The sequence below is a fragment of the Argiope bruennichi genome, chromosome 1 (assembly GCF_947563725.1).
Source record: "Argiope bruennichi chromosome 1, qqArgBrue1.1, whole genome shotgun sequence".
Lineage (NCBI taxonomy): Eukaryota > Metazoa > Arthropoda > Arachnida > Araneae > Araneidae > Argiope > Argiope bruennichi.
Window position 1 is genome coordinate 147,658,584 of NC_079151.1, and position 21,802 is coordinate 147,680,385.

The 21,802-nt window shown below is 32.8% G+C and overlaps 1 protein-coding gene across 2 annotated transcripts in view; it reads right to left on the minus strand.

The window, feature by feature from the left end:
• LOC129975821 (transcription factor E3-like) overlaps window positions 1-21,802 on the minus strand; it is a 136,772-nt gene that overhangs the window by 46,329 nt on the left and 68,641 nt on the right. For both annotated transcript variants that reach the window (XM_056089174.1, XM_056089091.1), the window contains exon 2: window positions 14,824-15,107. In XM_056089174.1, the coding sequence (XP_055945149.1) occupies window positions 14,824-15,074 (251 nt within the window). In that variant the 5' untranslated portion in view covers window positions 15,075-15,107. The remainder of the gene's footprint in view (window positions 1-14,823; window positions 15,108-21,802) is intronic.

A 21,802-nucleotide genomic window follows, 5' to 3' on the forward strand; every position in this document is an offset into this window, starting at 1 on the left:
TCTCCTAAACCTTTCTTTAGCCGCAATATCTAATCGATGCACAGGTCGGGATATTCTGATTGGTAGGGCGTTGGATTCACATCTCTTGGGCTGCGAGTTCGAACCCCGCCACTCGAAGATTCTCCGTGTACATGGTGGCTGGTGCATGCATCAATCTGCCTAGGACACGAAGTACTCCAAGTCAAGACAATACCGCTAGGGATACTGGTCAGAGGTAACCGTTCTCTGATTCAGGTCTAAATTATGATCTGTGAATGAAGTCCGCGCCGTGGAAAGAGCTGCAATTTAGTCCTAGATGGCACTACTGAAACAAGAGACACTAAAACTCGACTTAAAATAGCTAACAATTCGTCAGCGGGTTTGTCTATGACAAGTGCCATAAGCTACAACAGCAATAGATACATATACAGTCTAGAACTCCAAGCTATTTTTAAACACTTTGCAATTTGAATTTTTCGACCGGAATACTTATTTACGTTCTCATTAGGACTAATTATTGTATTAATAAATAAAAAATCGAATGAACATATTTAAGTACGAAAAAAATTGCAACTAACGGAGGGCTAGCAGAACACAAAGCAAATCTAAATTTGTTCAAAAACATTAAATTCTCTAAGTGTTGCCGACGCCATTTTAAAAACGACGCAAATCTTAATTACCAAAACAAAATTATGTTTGAACGCGAATCAAAACAGAAATAAAAACGAACGAACGAATAACCAACAGTATTAACATTTAATGCAGATGTCAATGCCGAGAAGATTTAAAAGATGTATTCACAAACAACTTTTGATTCCCTTCTCTTCTCGAAACAAAACATTTGTTTAGCGATCGGATAGCCAGAGAGACGTACGTGACTGTCTTACGAAAAATAACTAAACAAGCGAAGAGATCGCCCCGAAACAGGTGTATTGACGCAGGATGTTTGAAAATTGTATTTATAACGCTGACATTCCAAAAAATAATAGCTGTTTCTCCTATTTTTTTAAGACTTGAAGGAAATGAAATAGCAAGGCCACGCTGCATACACATTACATAAGAGAACATAAAATTTAATTAGTAGGCAAGAGGATTCCTTTCTTCCATAATTTTACTCATAAATCTGTTAAGATCTTCGATCATTATTTTTCCGAGTTTTATCTTTACTTTTTGCACATTTGTTGTCAGTCTTGCGGTGCCGAAGCTTATCTTAGCCTAAAAATTGAATCACATTTTATTTAAATATTGAAAGGCTGGGCCTATGGAAAGATTCATCGCGCGTAGAATACGTTGCACTCTTCTGAACTTAAAGAAATGTAGTTTCATTTTTTATTTACTCTGTAAAACAAATAGTTCATACTCTACTCTACCGATAAGATAATAATCATAATCATAACTGATATCCCTTGCCTAAACTTCCTGGACACGAATGACCAGTTATCGTATTTGGTTTCAAAATGGCCAGCCATCAAAAAGGATGCCTCCTGACACCAACACAAACACGTTAATACCATTCCACCTCCCAGGGAAGCAAGAACCTGCTTATTAATCTAGTGATTTCTCATCCCCGTATTTGAGATACTCTCGATGAAAAAGAGTTGATCAATAAAATCACTTTCTTTTCCCAACAGTTTTTAATACCAAGATTACTAACGGAAAAAATCTGAAAATCTGAAAATCTGAAAATTGTAATTAATTAGAGCAAAACTGCTTTCCAATGAATCGAAATTATTGCATTTTGTACCAGTTTTCACAAAATCTCTCCCCTTCCAACTAAATAAACCGTGCATTCGAAGAAACTGTAAAACGCGATTTTGGTATCTTATCCTTCTTCTGAAAGAAAACATTCCAATCATATTTCACGACTAGACATGTCTAGCTATCCCCCTCTACATTAATCTCATAAACACAGCATTTCACCTCCGCGCTCGGCTCGTGTTCGCAGTAACATCACGTATCCATCATATGTGACCGCATGAATCAAATTAAGGCTCTTCAAAGGAGAGACATTTTCTTTCTTCGCATGAGTCATCTGCCCTAACAAAAGTTGTTGAATCGATTGAGTAAAGTATCAAAGACCAAAGCGTTGAGTGGCTGGTTCTTTTCGAAAGGGGCTTTTTGTACGAGGGGCCGACGTAATCCCGAATGAGGGAGGGAAATAATAAAGTATCTGACCTCTGAAAGAACACTTGAAAAAAAAAAAGATTAAAATAAATTCAGATTTCTAGTCTGGAACACTGTAGCGCTTGAGCTCATTCCATGTGTTATTATTTTTTAAATATTATATACTATTTATTATATAATAACGATGACGTGGGCACAAAAATGGGTTTAATATCGTCACAATGCGCGTGTGTTTAAAATAGTTACTAAAATTATGAACAGTAGAGCTGAAAACAATGAAAAGCGGTGACTTAAAAATATTTTGAAAAATAAAATATTAAAATCAGAAAGAAAAAATATATTTGGTAATAGAATCAATTCCTCTGGAGAAGCTGGAACGGAAAAGTAGATTTCTTATCATCTAAATATTTTCAAATTCCTTTCGATCCTGAGGGAGGAGGGGGGCAATGAAATATTGCACATTGAAGCAACATATATTATTAATTTATTCATATCGCATAATTCAGCATTTATCGGAAATTGAATTTTTAATAAATCTGAATCGGCATATTTAAACAAATAAACAAACATAATCAAATAGAGTTGTAAGAATTAAAGCACGGGCATCTTTTTAAAGCTATTCAACTTTAGTCAGTGTACATTTAAACAATTTCAAATTAAGGGAAAAGAATAGGCGTAGAAGTTTTAATTTTATTCATTTAAATGCAGATCATATTTAAAGCAGACGTTACTAGGTGTTAAAAATCACTTTTCAATCCCTAATTTCTAAGCGATTGCAATTATCGAAAAACTTTTGATGCATAAGTTGTTCGGCCTAATGAGACGCTGATTCAATTTATTTTTCTATTTTCAATCGATAAGAAGATTTAAGTTAAGAGAAATGAAAATATCAACTTCTCGCCATTTCCATCTTCTTCATCTAAATAGGGCCTATCGATGAACTCATCCAAAGTTTTTATTCTCCTTACGACATATCCCAAGGGGTTAAACTGGAATCGAAACTTACCTACATGATATGGGAAAGGCGTTCTACACACATATACACACTACTATACGTATATAGTGGTGAAAGAGAAATAAACAGATGAACGGAGAGTTCTGAGGACTTCGGTGGTTAGGGATTCTGGGGATCATGATTGGTGAAGATTTCAGAAATTTTCTAAAAGTCGTGTCATGAGAACGTCGTGTCGATTGCAATAGCAATCTTACAATAAGGAATCTACTTAATCGCTATCACTGAAAAGCGAATTTTTTTTAAATCTTAATTTTGATGTAAAAATAGTTTTTGAGCAACAATATCATCCGTTCATGAAGGAAAACTCTCGCATTTTGATTCATTTTTAATTAAAAATATAGTTAATATTTTGATTTTTTTTCTTTTGTGAACACTTATTACATAAGAAGTAATTGTCTCTAAGTTCTTCTACTACGGAAAATTAAAAATAAGAATAATGGGAGAAAAAATGTCGAAATCAACTTAACGTACTTTCAAGAAAAAGTTTCACGTCTGATATTTGCAGAAGAAATTCCATTTTTTTTTAATCAAATGATTTTCAAAGAGTTAAACTTTATTAAGACAAAGCTACAAGTCATACTTCGAAAAGCACCACCGCGTTCCTTTGAAAAATGAAAACTGACTCAGGTATTGTATATATACCTTTCAAGATATTCCTGCAAAATCCCCTAACATTTCGACTAAGGTCAATGGTGCTTTTAGTCTGTTGAATGAGTTTATTCTAAGAGCAAAAGAGCAGATCCATCACGATTGATGGGCTCCGGAAAGTAGTAGAAGAGGAAAGGAAATAAGTGCCTATAATTTTAAGAAAACCCTTCTACAATGGAAATGCAGATTTATAATCTAAGAAAAAGATTACCAGATCGAATATTTAAAAATAAAACAGTCTTTACATTTAAACGTTCATCAAATGGCCCCGACATCGCTCTAAAAATGTGTACATCCTCTATATAATTGAATTTATAAAAATACTAGCCGCCTTTGGCGACCAGCTGGTTCGCCAATCTTAATGTTCGTTAAAATTTTAATAATTAAATATTTTATGCAATTCCTACTTTAATAGCTTCTTCATCAAAATATTTTAAAACTTCAAATTTTGATAGTCATATAATTCTCTCATAATATTATCAACGCCTTCAGTCATAACGTAATATGTATCTCTCTAATTTTCTGTTAGTTCCTTGTTAGTTAGTTAGTTCTAGTTAGTTAGTTAATTTATACTATAAATTAAAATGGAAAGGATTCATCTGCAATTAATATAGTATTTTTTACTGAAACAAAAATATATTTTTTATAATATGATTACTGAAAATAGAGTCACTGAGCATTTAAACTTTATGGGCACTAAAGAATATCTTTCCTAATTTATGTAATATTTCAAGAATTTGTAAACAAAATATTCTCAGATTCATTATGACCAGAACGATTAATTAACAATGTTTAATTTTAAATGCATCAAACACTAATAAAATAAAACGAATCGTTTAAAATAATCGGTTGAAAACAGGTTAAAAAAAATTAAAAAACCGATGTACTTAAAATTATAAGCTTATACAAAAAATATATAACTAACATAAATACAACTTAATTACAAAAACATGCAACTAACCTAAAAATAATTTAAATCATCCGTTGATAATGGTTGTCATGTCAACAATCAGAACACAATGCGCATGCGTGAATTTTCAACGTCAGTTATGGTAACGCAAATGCGTGAGTTTTTCTACGCCAGTTGGGGTAACGCTATGCAGATTAGAAATTTTTAATTTCCTTCATTCTGTTTTATTTTAATTCAAAAGTACTTAAGAATGAATCTGAAAGATCGATTCATTCACAATGTTTAATTTTAAATGCATCAAACATTAAGAAAATAAATAGTATCGTTTCAAATAATCAGCCGAAAAATCTTAAACCTAGCCTCATGACTGTTGGGAAAAAAAACTGAAGCATTACTCATTTGGCGGTGGGGAAAATGAAACGATTTTTTGGCGGGAAAGTTAGTTTTTAATTAATAATTAAAATTCTAATTAAAAATTCAAAAAAAGGGCTATCCTATCTGTTAAGTTAGATCAAACTGCACACGGTGTGCAAATTTGATTAAAATCGGTTAAGTAGTTTAGGAGTCCATCGCGGACAAACAACGTGACACGTAATTTATATATATTAAGATAAGATTGGCGGTGGGGAAAATGAAACGATTTTTTGGCGGGAAAGTTAGTTTTTAATTAATAATTAAAATTCTAATTAAAAATTCAAAAAAAAGGGCTATCCTATCTTTTAAGTTAGATCAAACTGCACATGGTGTGCAAATTTGATTAAAATCGGTGAAGTAGTTTAGGAGTCCATCGCGGACAAACAACGTGACACGTAATTTATATATATTAAGATAAGATTGGCGGTGGGGAAAATGAAACGATTTTTTGGCGGGAAAGTTAGTTTTTAATTAATAATTAAAATTCTAATTAAAAATTCAAAAAAAGGGCTATCCTATCTTTTAAGTTAGATCAAACTGCACACGGTGTGCAAATTTGATTAAAATCGGTTAAGTAGTTTAGGAGTCCATCGCGGACAAACAACGTGACACGTAATTTATATATATTAAGATAAGATTGGCGGTGGGGAAAATGAAACGATTTTTTGGCGGGAAAGTTCGTTTTTAATTAATAATTAAAATTCTAATTAAAAATTCAAAAAAAGGGCTATCCTATCTTTTAAGTTAGATCAAACTGCACACGGTGTGCAAATTTGATTAAAATCGGTTAAGTAGTTTAGGAGTCCATCGCGGACAAACAACGTGACACGTAATTTATATATATTAAGATATTATCCTTCTTATTATTTGAAAATTGTTTTCTTGCCGTAATAAAATAGTTTCTTTGTTGAATCAGAAGAATTTTTATTGAATAATCCTCTAAGATATTTCATAAATTATAAAAGATATTATGTAGTAGACGTAAGATTTCAAAGCTGAAGGATTCTATTTTCTGTTTAAAAAATATATTTAGTTTCAGCAAAAAACAGAGAAATACAGAACAATAGATTATCTAGAAGTGTCTGACGGATATTTGTCTTTTTCAAAATAAAGAAGAGCTTAAGCATTTTGCATAGATGATGCATTTGCAGATGATATGAGGAAGTTTTATATTATAATATTTGATAGAAAAATAGGTTTACATTGAAATTATAATCTCCCTTTGTTTTACTACATATCTGTATTTTTGAATTAAAACTATAATATATCTACATTTTTTTAAGGTATTTTTTATTTAAATGCGAGTTGGCATTTTGTGAACAGTTCATATCAAACACATTTTCATTTTTTCATACATGCCGTTTACCGTTACCACAATAGTTCACTTGATGTCTAGGTAATGTTACAAGCACTTGTTACGTTGCGAATGATTGAAATTTTGCACTCAAACAATGAAGCATGGGAAAGCTTTCGTGTACCGTGGCAGTTCATTAAAAAGACAATTTTTTTAATAACAAAAGACGTGAAAATATTTTAATCTTGAGTGATGCAGAGTGCATCAACTAATATTCCAATCATTTTGGAAAAACAGAATTTAAGGTATCATCATATCTTTGAATTTTGAAACGACTACTGTCTTCGAACAGATTCTGAACTCATTCCCTAACAATTAAAAAAGGCATTTTTTTTTAAAAAAAATAACAAATTGGAAAAGGTTATCTCCAAAAAAAAATCTGTTATTTTAAATGCCATCCTTCAAAATGTAAATTTGCGAGAATGATGAGGAAAGAATATTCACGATTTTTGGAATTCAGTTTTGCGTTTGTGAGAAACATCTTTTATACGGAATGGAATTAAAACATTTCCCTAGTAATGCGAGGGTTGTCTCTAAAGATTACGCATAAAGAAACTCTAAAAAAAGAAAGATTAAAGAAACTGTAAGGTTAGGCCAAAAACAATCATTTCTTGTAATAAGACGAGGGGAGGGGATGACACAAAAGTCAATCTCTCCTGGGGATTCCTCGCTATTTAATTAAGAAAAGGAAAAGAATGTATGAGATAAGATGTTATTGGAATAAAAGCTTATATTACTACAATGATATCGCCACATAAATAGCGACACATAACATAACGCCATCGTGAGCCCCCGGTGCCAATAGCACTGAGTTATTTAACCAGTTGGATGAGTACAAGATGGAAAGAAAAGAAAAGGGGAAAAGAAACGACAAACCATCAAGGGTTCTCCAGAGAGAATCCCGTCGATCTCAAATCCTACGTGACTGTATTTTTGGCGAAGTAATAACTAAGTAAAGGGAACAAGAATACCTCAAAACAAATGGTGACAATGGGTTGAATTTACAGAGAAGTGAGATTACTAATTGAAAAGGGAGGGAGGGGAAAAAATTGGTAAACAGCATTATAAACATTTATATGACATGTATAAACATGTAAGCAAACATTGTAGAATTAGAAATCTGTATCGTCCGACTGGGTCCTGTGATTTTGATTTCCTTCGTGAGAACGTAGGACATTGCATTTATGAGGGAATAATTTCGGCTGATTTTGACGAGTGACATTTTGGTCTTGGTATTTGAAGAGGTCTTGGTATTTACGAATACGATTTACTATAGGGTGAATCTTGCCGCGTGAAAGGATATTCGATGCAACTCACCAGTACCAGTCAGTCGGTGCAGTGAATTAGGAATCCTATCTCCCTACAACTGCAGAAAGGAGAGTTGACTAGAAGGAATCTATGTAGGTATGTCGGGAATGGGCCGTGTCCATAAATAGCAGCATAGGAAAGATTTCAGACCGCAAATCCTTTACTAATATCAAATACTCCTCATTACACTGCAACTTAATTGAGGTTATCTGACGCAACACTTTGAAATAATGTGCTACTGTCAGTTTCTATTCCAATAAACTCGTGTCTGATACTTTTTCTAATGTATATTTTTCTTTTATTTAATTCATTGATGAAGATTCCCTTGCAGTGGTTTTTTTCCTCTATGTTTCGACCTCGTGTTCTATTGCAAAAAATATTTATTTACGAATGAATGGCACACTTTCAGAGTTTATAAATGATTTTCCGCGATCCCCTGCATAATGTCCAATTCAGTGATTTCCAAAAATTGGATCTTTTCTTCCCAAGCAAGAGCAGAAAAAAACAAAGATAGATTTCATTGCAATATATATTTTCATACTCAGAAGTACAATTTTTCATAGAATCTAACAGAGTGAAATATAAATAAATTGGATAGAACTAATATATTTTTAACAAACAAAATAATATTGCAATTGCACAAAAAGGTGCAAAAGTTTGTCGACAGTTTTCATAAACTTGTATTTTAAACATTAAATCCGTTTTTTTTTTTTTTTTTTTTTTTTTTTAATGGTGATGATGAGTAATGAAATGCAGTAAATGAAAAGTTAAGACCCATAAAACGAGATGGGAATTTGCGTCTTCTCGCACGGCTGAGCGTAGCAAATCCAACACACGATTGTCAATTGAGCAAAAGAGCCGCGCGTCCCAGTTTTGTGGCGTAGGTGGTCGCCAAGGGTTACCTAGTTGTAAAACTGATCCTGCTGAACGATATCTAAGCGAATAAACAGCATTATTAGCGGCAGTTAAGAATGAAAGGAAAAGATTTAAGATTTCAGGTAGATTAAGCGACGCGTTAGAATGAGTCGTCTGAATCAAATTAATTATTAATTTCCGTGTTTGCGATTGGCCTTGGCTGTTGAATAAAGTAACATTCAAATAAAGAGTATTTCTAAGAATAAAAAGCAAATGCATTCCTCTTATGTAAATAAATAATGTCGGTTTCCGTTTCCTTCTCCATTAAACTGAAATTCGTTTATATATATGCAGTACATTCCCGAGTATCCGGCCTAATGTGGCGGAAGGGTAGGCCGGATAACAAAAAAAGCCAGATAGGCGGGAGTTCTATGAGCTCATTTCTTTGCCCACCGATAGCAGAGGACAAAATTTTTATATCAAAACTCACTGTTATAGTGCGTATTTTCTAACTGAGTACTAAACCTCCATTTATTTCAAGCCAAGTAGAATGTGATCGCGGCCGGTAAATCATAGAAGCAGCCGTTTTTTGCTGTTACGCCAGAGTCTAGTCACTGTTTAGCGCGTCATTTCACCTCTGTAGTCACCACAATTTTTTTTCATTCATCACCCATTTTGAAATCTTCACTGTGGTACACATAAAAAAACATTAAGCATACACCAAGAACAATTTACAAATACTGTATATATTGTACAGTTACAACCAGGAACAGCGGAAATAATGGAGGTCCGTTACACATTGTCGAAACATTGAACAAAGAGCAGAACGCTATTCTTTTCCTTTCTCAACTTGTATTTTGCACACGACACGTAGGAGGATTGCAGCAGATGCCCGCTTCCAATGCCTTGGTAATGTTGCCAATGTAATACCTTGCCCTTATTAAATTAATTAATATAGTGAAGACTAGGCCGGATAGTACAAATGCCGGATAATTTTGAACCGGATACTCGAAAGTGTACTGTACTCCGAAATGAAATAAATTTTTTCGGCAGAAAGCTCGCGGGCTCGAGACACAGTATCACCAAATATCTGATACTGCGCACGCAAGAGTAATGCCTGTGTTATAGAAGCCTGGAGAGGTGGTGTTAGTTTAGATACTGTCGTCATCGTCAGACCATAGTTCAAAGTGATAATGTACATCCAGAAATATTTCAACTCATGTAACTTCAAAAGGGGGGGGGCGCAAATCCATCAAAATTAAAAGCTTAGAGTAATTACATATCTAAACCCTATCCGATTTTTCTCAATATTAAGGCAGCCAACTACACAATTTTTGGGAAACTTTGAATTTTTAAATACTTTTTATTATTTTTGAATATTTTATCAATCATAAACAAGAAAATGATGAAAAAGTTCTTTTTATAAATATAACATTTTTTGAGAAATAGGGGAATTTGTATTAAATTTCAATGAAAATTGATCAAAATGTTTAACAATCTATTTTAAATTGCAATTCCACAATCATAACTTATAGGGGGACAATGATCTATAAAATGACCCAAAATCAGAAAAAGCGTTTGAAATGCGAGTAAATGATAGGAGAATGTGCGAGTAAACATGCATCTTTTTCTATTAGTTTATAATTGAATTTTGACATAAATGCTAATAAATGAAAAAAATATATTTCACCAGTTGAAAAAGGGACGACATTAAAAGATTTTAAATTATATTTACATAATATAAATATAATATAGAAAATTAGTTTCTGCGAATCGAGCTATCTCAGCTATAAATATCAAGATAACTATTTTCAAAATCGCATCTTAACAGGGTAGATAGTGACGCACATGGTACATCTATAATTAGAATTTAAAACACAACCTGAGCTGAAAAAATGTACTTTTGAAAGAATTTCCGAAGAGTGAGTCAAAGCGCATAAGTAGTCCAATCCAGGCGGAGCCCATGACTATTGGCGTAGCACTTGGGTACAGCATGCATTTTCTTACCCTATCGTCTTGTTTGGTTTAAAAAAATAAAAAGTAGGCACTAGTAAATGGACATATATTTTGCCTCTTCCACCCCTTCCCTCCTCTTTCCTCATCCTTCCTTTCTAGCAATCCCCCCCCCCTCCATGGAATCTATGCATTCCTTGTTCTACCCATATTCCTAGAGCTAAGTATCTACCCATATTCCAACTATAGTGTTCGCTAAATAATTGAACACTTCCCTGTACTAGAGCGATTATCCTCTTGTTGGCACCCTTTCAATAACAATTTGCGGTTTACGGCGGCCACGTGTCCCGCGGATGCGACCGGCTCATAAAACAACAATTACGCGTCATCGGCAACAGTAAAAGTGACGGTTCGTCTCAACGCAATTTCTGAGGAATTGTGCGCGTAAGGTTACTTAGCAACAGATGCCGAACGGTAAATACGGATTAGAATGTACTCAACGCAATTTCGAAACGGCAATGCTCCATGAATAAACGAATCTGATTATTGACAGAACATGGAGATCGCAAAGGCAAATGTCATTCTCAGAGGGAAGAATTTGAAAAGAAATATCGGGGATTTCCCCCTGGATTTTATATTATACTTTCACAAAAAGGATTTTAAAAAAAGAGTCGAAGATTATTTTTGCTAATATGTTGCATAAATAAAGATTTCGATATGAATCGTAAGCATTAGTAATTATATGAACATACTAGTATGTAAAGAAAAAAAGCAGCTATAAGTGACATGTATGCTTTTACTGGCAACTCTGGAAAATGATCAAAATTACAAATACAATTATATCATGTAATAAAGAAATTGACAACAACTTTAACTAAAATAAAGAGTTCAAGATTTTTCTCTTAATTAAATAAAATAGCATGCAATTTATAACATGCAATGAATTTTGACAGCAAAAAAGTGTTAATTACAATAGTTGGATTAATTAATTCCTTTCTTTTTATTTGGAGTAATTTAAATTTAAAAAAAAATAAGCCGTGTTACATTAAAAAGCAAAAGCGACTTCGATTTTTGTATTCGATGAACAAAACCTAAGTCATAACTCCCCGGAACGTCCGAGATAGTACAGTTTCAGACATTTTGTATAAAATGAAAAGACATACATAGATCCTGATGAAAAAACATGGAACCTGACCACAAGAATTTTCATTAAATATTTTGATTTACCATGCCTTTTTCTTAAAAAAAATAATAATAAATAATTGATATTTAATAGATATTAAATAAACCGATATTATTAAAAAATACTTTTAGCAGTAATACCTCTTTTAAAAGTTAACTGTGCATGAACTATTTTTGTGAACGATTTCATTCCACTGGGTGCTTTTTTTTAATGCTATTACAGTACAATCATTAGAATTAATGATAAAATGAACAGAGGTTCTATATTAAATTGGACTGCTACAGTTTTCCATTTGAAATCCCAATTTTACTTCTTGGATATTCAGATCGTTCTTGAATGTAGTTTAGGAAATATGGTTACTTTGGTAAAACAAAAGTAGAGTTGCTTACGTTTGTCTCGAAAACTGTCATGACTCTATTGGCATTCGAAGAAAATTGCGTCGATGTTGATAAGCAGAGAGCGCGTTAGATGCACTTCCTGTAAAACTTCCAATTATTTTGGAACTGAAAAAATACTTTAGGATGAAGCTTGTTGTCACTTTTCATTTCTAACTTGTACACGCAGGCACCAAAAGGAGCTTTCATTTTTGTTTTTGCTCTGCAGTTGCTGCAGATGATTTTGTTTTATCACGAAGTTGGTTCCCTCAGTTACGAAAAAAGACGCATTTCATCAAAACTGTTATTTAAAAGAGAACTTCTCAAACTTTTTTTATGACTCCGACTCTTTTCCTGGAAGGAAATTATTTCGCGTCCTTACTTATTGAAAAAAAAAAAAAAAAATTCCTGCGATCTCGAAAGTGGGTGATAAGAAATAAAAAAATCGAATTTGTGCTGAATGATAAAAAAAAAGAAATTGAATTACAAAAACTTATTTAGTAACCATCATTAATTCGCTTCATGTCAAGACGGGTTTCTTAATAAATTCTTACCGACAGAAGCGATATGAAATACACAGACTCTGTAAAATTGTTCACGATTTTCAACGTAAGTTTCAGATTTCTGAAGAGGCAGTTGCTTAAAACTGGCAAGTCTGTCAGAAAAATGTTATTAGCCTAGATGGTAAATAAATAAATTCGTAAAAGATATATATTCTATGAAGTATTAAAAAATATTAGAATATTAACTCTTTGTCAAGTACAAATGGTCAGGTTCCTGTCGGTTCCATTACGTTCACTTATTTATAAGCACAGAGTATCTATTGAAATAGTAATTTTGTGCAAACGTCGATGTCGCACAGTCATAGTAAATTAATAAAATTAATCTAAAATAAATCATTAAAATATGAAGTAAGCTAAGAACAAGTTGAAAGGCAAAAATTAAATTCACTAGTTTATTAAAAGAGAAGGACCTCACTGTCTTGGATCTCAAAAACTCGACCTCGATTTAAAATGCTTGATTGAGAAAATAGAAAAAATTTCATTGCCTAAGGTGCAATGAAACTTTATGGATATGTTGAATTAATCTTTATTAGAAAAATGTAATCTTATTAAAAACGGAATGGCATATCATGGGGCATGAATGTAAATCTTCCAATATCCATAGCTGTTCGTTGTGTAAAAAACATGATCTAAAATTGTTGTTCTATTGAAAGTTACAGCATTATTCTTACATTTGCCTCATATAGACAACTTTGATATGCAGTTAATTGGTAGTTACGTATTGAAGACAGCAAGAAAAATACTTTGGAAGAATCTGAAATTTGTTAAAAATTGGAAAGAGAACATTTTTATTGTCAGCTAGTGGCATCTAACGAAATCTGAGATTTTAAACCCATCGACAACAAATAAAATTCATATTTAAAAAATATGGTTTGGTAAACGTATCGCATAAGTGGTTTTTGAAATGACAGAGAATTGTAGAAAAACAGCAAGTTATGATATATTACGGAAAGCACTTGTAAGTCTGTATACTTACACGAGCTTTTATATCCTTTTAAACGCAAAAAGTTTAATCAGTAAAATGTCCTTAAAGCATGCTTCAAATACAGAATGTGAAAATCAGTGATGTAGATGATAATTACAGTCAAATACCTAAATCAGTAATTTTTTTTAAAGAATTAATAGGATAAACACTAAGATATAGTACAGCTGAGTGCAATATAGTACAGGTACTTTAGGAATGCGATGTCTCATTCATGAAGATATTTTTAATATGTGCATAACTACTACAACCAAACATGTCATACTAGAAATATAGTTCGGATAATCAAATCAAGCATGATTAAAATAATAGCAGTCATACAAAATGACATGCGTGGAAAGTTTTCGAATCGGTAAAACTCAAAAGAATGAGGACCACCTGTGATGTCTGATAATAAAGATATTTCTAATTCACTCACAACCGTCAGAATAATGATTTAATATTTCACCAAACTAGAAATGCTACTCAGGTGGCTAGAAGTATTTTTCACAATAAAAAATTAATCAAAGAATACTGTATTTTTAAATTGGTGTTCATTAAAATCTGTTAACTCATTTGGATTGGCATTCCCACGTGTATCCGCATCGTCTTATTTCGAAGCATCTCATTCTAATTTGATTTCAAAGGACAAAGCACTATCAACAAAGAATACAGAAATGCAGGTAGCGAGGGACGAAGCTAATGAATAGAGATCAACAAATTTTATGAAACACAAACTACCTTTCTTTGTCTGCTTATTTGTTTATTTCAATTATAGAAAAGGTCCATGAACTACCCAGAGTTATTTAACCACGGGAGGGGAGATGTGGTCGGAAGGGAAGGATTTTGTCCATCACCACGATGTCAATTTGGGCCATGGAGGGATGCCCAGGAAATAAATTATTAGCTCTTTATTTCCTCCTTTGAAACTAAATACAACAAGAAAAAGGACAAAAAAAAAAATATTATGGCCTGGCCGCCAGTTGCCGTTGTTGCATCTCTGCCACAAGAGAATGCAAGCCTCTTCTTTAAAATATATATATAAAAAAAATTGAATGAAAAGGTAAAATTTTCATTGCAGCCAAAAGTCAGCCAGTATCATCACCGAAACAATGGGGACTGATAAATAATCTGTCAATTTGACCAATGATGCATGCACAACCACAAAACTGCCCCACGTACCTCGTGTTCTTCGGTAGGTTGACACTTCCTTGGACGTCTTCTCTGGGCTTCTTGGAGACCTGGTCGCCGGTATCCTGGCCGCTCTGGGTGCGCTTGAGCACCTTCACAATACACTTGATGATGGGACGCTTCAGCAGATCTTTGGTGGCAGCGGCACCCTGGCTGTCGCACAGTGTGAGCAACGTCGCGCGGGGAGGAGGAGCTTGTGAGCAGGAAGGGGCGGGGCGAAGGATGACGTCACAGCTGGGCATGACGTAATGGTGATATCACCCAAGGACACCGTTCTGAAAGATAGAAGCAGACGATTCATCTCAGATAAGGAAGTGCAGTTGTAAACTAACTTCGGGGAGGGAAGTAGACATAGAAGTTCGAATTTGGAATTTGAAAGGGCATTCATTGCTAATCACATAATGGGAAGGTCGTTCGAAAACGTTTCCCTCATATATTAAGATCGGGGATGCCTTAGAATGAGCAGCAAATCGTACATCATAAAAGTGAATTTAAAAATTCTAATTATAACAGAAATTTATAAAATATTTTTTTAATTATGAAGAGGATGCAGTAAAACAGACTGAATTTTTTTATCTTCAAATTTGAACTCTATGGAAACTGGAATGAGGTGCGGAGGTTTAAAATGGAAATGGGGACAAAAAAAAAAAAAAAAAAAAGACAAACAGATTGGTTCATTTGGGATGTTTGATATAATGATAAAACATTAATATTAGAGATAGCGTTAGTACACATAATAGATATTATTATTATTATTATTATATATATCAAGGAAATTATTAGAATTGAGTAAAAATACCATATTTTATTCAGTACAATTGAAAGGCTACATTCTGTGTATAGCAAAAGGTGGCAGTCGATTTCAGTAGAAGTTTTTAGAATATTCTGTTTTCCTATTCATCTCAATTTTTAAGGAAATATATATTTATATTAAAAAAAGGAACAATAAAAGTGTATTTGTGGATATTCTTCATGCCGGAAAAAATAATCTAAAGCAGGAATCATCGTGATGACTTAGGGTGGTTTGACTATTAAAAGTAAGTTTGAGGCGGGAAAATGAATAAACCCAGCGATATATATAACTTCTGTGTGTTCTTTAAAAACTGAGTTTTTAAAGAAATATAATTTAATAAAACAAATCACCGAAAGTGTTTTCTTTAAAAACCTTTATCGCATACTCTCTAATAGAAGTGTCATCCGTCCCCCCCCCATCCTCTCTGACATAAAATTGTGGACGTAGGGTAAGATTGTGAATCGCCAACGCCATACAATCATTACGAAATATAAATTTTCGTCGTGAATCTAGCATTTTTAACGATTCTATCTAGCGATCATCGGCGATGAATCCCTCACATGCGTTTAATACACAAGAATTCGAAAACAGAATTATTATTTAAAAATATTTTTCCTACTGATTGAAACCAATATTTGACACAAAATGACATTTGCAGTCAAAAGATCACACACCAAATTTCATTTATTTAAGTTATTGTGTTTACATGCATGAGAAAGTACAGATTAACAGACGGTCCAGCTTTTGTGAGATTTGGTTCAAAATTTCAGTAGAATTTATATTTCAGATTTTAAACCTGAGTAACACATTTTATCAGTCTTACTCTTAACGTTTAGTAGTTATCAAGTTCATTTTACTTGGAGAATTGGACAGACAGTCTTCCTCTGAATTGATTTCATTCAAAATTCTACACATTTGATGTCAAGTCAATGAAATCAAATGTCATCTCTCTAACTCAAAGAGTTTTGGAGTTATCGTATTAACAAATGTACAGGGATATGAGCAGAAATATGTTTTTCAGATTCTGGAAGGTTCGAAACATTGAGATTGTCAAACGCTCGAGTTTGATACTTCTGATGATTATAATATTTTCTTGTTGTCTGCTTCGTGTTCTAGAAATTAAAAATTATATTGGAATATCCTTCTGAGATATTTAATCGCTATTATTCAAAAATTCATATTTTATAAAATTTTACGAATATCTTTATTTAGAGATTACTGTATATCTTGTTCCCATAGATGCATTAGTAATGATAGATGCATGTGTTACGAATGTTTTTATATAGTTTAAAGCATGTTTCTTTTTTCGTTTGTTTCTTAAAATTAAAAACCAATATTCTGACTCAGACTATTCCAGCGTACCTTTTCTTTCGTATATTCTATTTATAAATTTAGTTCGAAAATATTCAATTAAAACTTCGAAAATTTCCTTTTTAGGAGGCAATTTTTTTTTTTTTTTTTTTCGCACTGATCTTGCCATCATTCTAAAAAGAAACAATAATGTCTGAAGCGTAACATTAATAATAATAATAACCACATCGTCAAACGAAAGAGAAATGAGCTGAAGGTCAATTTTTTCTTTTCATCAATGCGTGAGTATTGTTTGGTTTAATGGCGCGTGATACTGTTCGCATGAATATAAGATTTGGAGATTGAAATCCGTTGTTTGATCCAAAATTAAATCGTTAAAAATGCAATTGCTATACGCGGAATTCATCAAAGAGGTTTCCTTTTCTTTTCCAGAAAGTACATACTTCCCTCAGTAATTCGTATCGAAATTTTTATTTAAAGTTGTACATTCCACTATTCGGAAACGCTTGCTCTATCTTCTTTTGCGATTCAATGGATTAGCTTTCAGTAGCAAAATTAGAAATATTTGACTTGAAAATTCTTATACTTAACTTTCTTTAATGCTTCTCAAGCCAATTAATAAGTACAATGTAAAACTAAATTAACCAGTTACAAATTTTGAGGAAAACAATAGAATTCTGTTATGCAAGCGCATCGAATATTTTTAATTTATTTAAATGAACGAACTGAATCAAAAATAAAATATAATTTCCATATTCATTAGCATCGCAGATTTGGTGTTGAGGGCAATCTTAAAAGGTGAACAAAAGATAAGAAACTATTTTGGAGTGACGGTGCTGTAAAGAGGGATTGATGCTCCAGACAGCAATCTAGAGGAATTTCTATTCACATTCTGAAGCTAAATACGACCATAGTATGATAGAAACATTTTGTCCCTATACCCTTCATTTGCGACTTTTCAGATAATACATAATCCACTAGTTAATTTACTATCGTCTCGCCCTTTATCAAATTTTATTTGTGTTAGCTAAATTTGAAACGCTCACACTGACAAGAAGTACCATGAAACTTTATCGGAAAATTGTTCACCATGGATAAGATAAGCAAAGGAATCTAGCAGTTGGTAGCAAAACAGCGAGCAGTGAGAAAAACAAATTGCTTCCTTCATAATTTCCAAAGAAAGGAAACTGGAAAACGCAGTTCGGTATATATTGAATTCTATCTGACGAAAGACGTGATAGTTTTCAAGAAAGCTAGATGTTTGTTTGATATATATGCAAATGAAACAAGATTTAGATAACAAGATTTAGATTAAAATAGATAAGACAAGAGTTTGATGATTTTAAATATTCCGATAAGAAAGTCAAATAAAAGAAAGAAATTCTTAAGAAATATTCTGGAATATCAGAGAAGAAAAGATAAAGAAGTCCCTGCAGTCAGTGAGCCGGAAGTTCAGAGACATTACACCTGTTCATAATCACTAGCAATAGGAAAATGTAGTTCTATTTCGAGATTTTGTTTTTCCTCCTATACTAATACTAATTAATTGGTTCACGCCCTTCCTTTAAAATATTTACAAGGATCCTCCTATCTTTCATTCAGGATTTATGGAACTGTTAAATATTTATATTTAAATACCTAATTGTATCCTTTACAAGAATATATTAAAAAAGAAAACGCGAAAATTCACTTGAGAAAATACGAAATTTAAATGGTTATTATGATTTACGTATTAATTTTGTTACTTCACTAAGTGGAACATACATTGTGACGAAGGTCACCAGTATAGCAAATTACATAATAATAAATGATTGGTTACAAAAGGATCATTCCAGTTTATATAGTATTTAACATTTTCTTTCTCTTGTACACAAATTACTAAATGTATTGACCAATTTTGAATTCCTAATTTCCTGTTTTTCTGATAATTTGCATGAACTGACCATCTCGCAAGCATAATTTTTAAAAGATTCGAAAGCAGTTTAAATATTTTTGTTCAATTCAATCAAGTCGATATCGGAAGTTTGAACGCATTATTTATAGCAATTAGAGACAGCATTAGGTACAAAAAAAACTACGAGAGATCCTTAGCCGCTAGATGTGGTACAGAGTTACTCTGGCGACTATCCTTATATTGAAGAGTGAATAGATAAGATACAAACCTCGCTCAAGACTGAGTCAAACGGGAAAAGATGGATCAACTAGGAGAAATCTAACCTGTTGAAAAAAGGCCAAAGAAAATAACAAGCCATCAAAGCGCAAAACTTCGTGTGTGGGCGAGAAAGGACAAAGTTGTAAATGGCCAGCAGCCGTTCACACTGAAATCCTCCGGAATACCACACAGTACTTAGTAAAAATAAGGAAATAATGAATAAAACAGAAAAAAAAGTAAAAACAACAACATAAAGTACGAGAGGAAGACAAAACAATGTCCACGGAAAATGCTGATTAAGCATAGACCAATTTTTTACTCGATAGTTTCTCACTAAACAAGAAGGTAAAGTTAGAATTTCAGTAACATTTTCAGGACCATTTCCATTCAGTCAGAAGGCCACTGTTCGCATTGATAATTCCGAAGTTCATACTGTTTGATATTGCATGGAATCCCACCCACTGCTTTCATACAGGAACACTAACTATCCATTCTTGCTTAAAAAAATCTGGGCTGATGAGCCTTGAAAGATGCATGGTGATTAAAAATGCAATTAAAGTAAAAATTTCCATGAATCTTTTAGTTTTTAACATTATCAAGGAGGTGTTTCTTCTATAAGTCTTCTGGATTCCCCACCATCTATTTTGCTGCAAATTCGTCATTTTCATCTAGTCTTTTGTTTTAATTTGAATATTTGAATACATGATTTATTGAAAGTAATGTCAACTTTCTCCCTCTCTCTCTTTTTTTTTTTTTTTTGTAGAAATACTTTAAGATTGCCTATTCTTTGATTTCCAGCAAATCCTGATATATTTTTAGCTAGAAAAGTTCGATTTTTTTTTTCAAATATGGAAACAAAATCATCAATAACCCGAAGTCTGTTAAACTTTGATCTTTTAATCAATCAACTGCATCCAACTGTATTCAAAGAAGCTGTCATAATGATCTAATCTGAATATTTTATGACCAAATTTGATTCTATTTTCAAGTATTTTATTTAGACCCATTTCAATAAATCGTGTAAAAAATTTTATTAAAAAAATCTTAGTCTGAATATCGATGCATTTCATAGTTCGAAATATTCATCGTAATCAAAATTGTAATCTATCAGAAACCTGCTGCCTTTTGTTAATTTTCTATATTCACTTCCTTCTTAATCCTTATGTCAGTTACAATATATCCACTGAGCTACCGAACAGCATATTTTGAAGTTGTGCTATATATTTGCTACTGATAGAAGCCGCAGCCTTTGAATAAAGAAAAATGTTGAATATGTGATCTGTTGTAAAAGAGTTCATATGTTGATCGAGAGAGAAAAAAATGAAACGAAAGGTGAATCGCGAAGATATAATAGATACAATTATGAACTGGACGCTCTTCCCCACTTCTTTCTGGCGCAAAGAAGAAACGAAATGCAGTGAAACGAACTCAGATCCACTCCTGTCTCATAGACTCGTCTGGTCACACTCGCCGATACATCAGAGCCATGCGTATTCCTATGCGTCTTAGACGTATAGAAAGAAATCTATAAAAACTAAACAATTTTCATTTCGATATGAGATTTTAATTCATAGACTATTTATTACTGGTTGGTAGAAATAAATTCTGCTAAAATATATGTAATATTCAAATACATAATTTACTTCTAAATATATTAGCGTCATGCACGGAACTATTTAATTGCGCGTAATGATGCAACATAACATAACGTGCATAGAATAATTTATCAACTTAATTTGTCATTGGCTATAATGATTAAGATAATGTCGCAAATCTTTTCACTGGATTATAGGAACCAACTTGATAAAGGTGGCACATTTCAGAATCTATTTACAGTAATAGTAAGTTCTATAATAAGCTGACACGTTTGAATCTACGAAAACTCTCCTTCGTTTTTTCAAACGTTAAATAAGTCCTCGGAGAGTATGTGAATGCGGGTCGGACCCATTGTTTCAGTCCACATGTGACAACTTCAGCAGATGTCTGTCGCGTATATTAGAACATCGTTTCGATTCTACCTGTCTTCAAAATTCCCTTTATGTCGTTCGTATTCTGCCGTATGTCAATCATCAAATGAAAAAAAAGCACACGCAGTGTGTCTATGACATGTACTACAAATCTGGAAACGCTCGCTACCCAAACTTCTACCGAGCATTTCCCCGTCGCATCTTTCTTTCATATAGCTGAAGGGAAGGAAATATAAATTGGAGAAAGCAATTTTCAGGTTATAAATGTGGAATCACTTTGGACACGAAATCATATAACTATGCTGTGCATAGCATCTTCTAATTTAGTTTGAAAATCCATCCAGATATAAAAATATGAAATGGAGGGGGTGGACATCGGATTGAAATCTATTTCTTCATTATCTATAAAACAGCAGTAAAAAAAATGATTCTGTCCTCCACTTTCTGTTAGAAAAGTATTTAATGAAGGGAGTGGCCCAGAAGTAAAACTTTTCTTATTACATTTTATATGTACCAATAACCGATTCTGGTTACCAGTAGGACTGTGCCGATTTTTGATGTATCGAAATAAATCAATATTTTTTGTAAAACCGAATTTTTCGACGCCAGTTTTCGAAAAATATCGTTCTATCGAAATCATGCTCATGAATAATAGTTCACGATGAATCGCGATACAATAAATCGATATTCACGGCTCCTTTGGGTTTTCGATTTCGTTTTGGTTATCGGTTAGTGTTTAATTTTGTT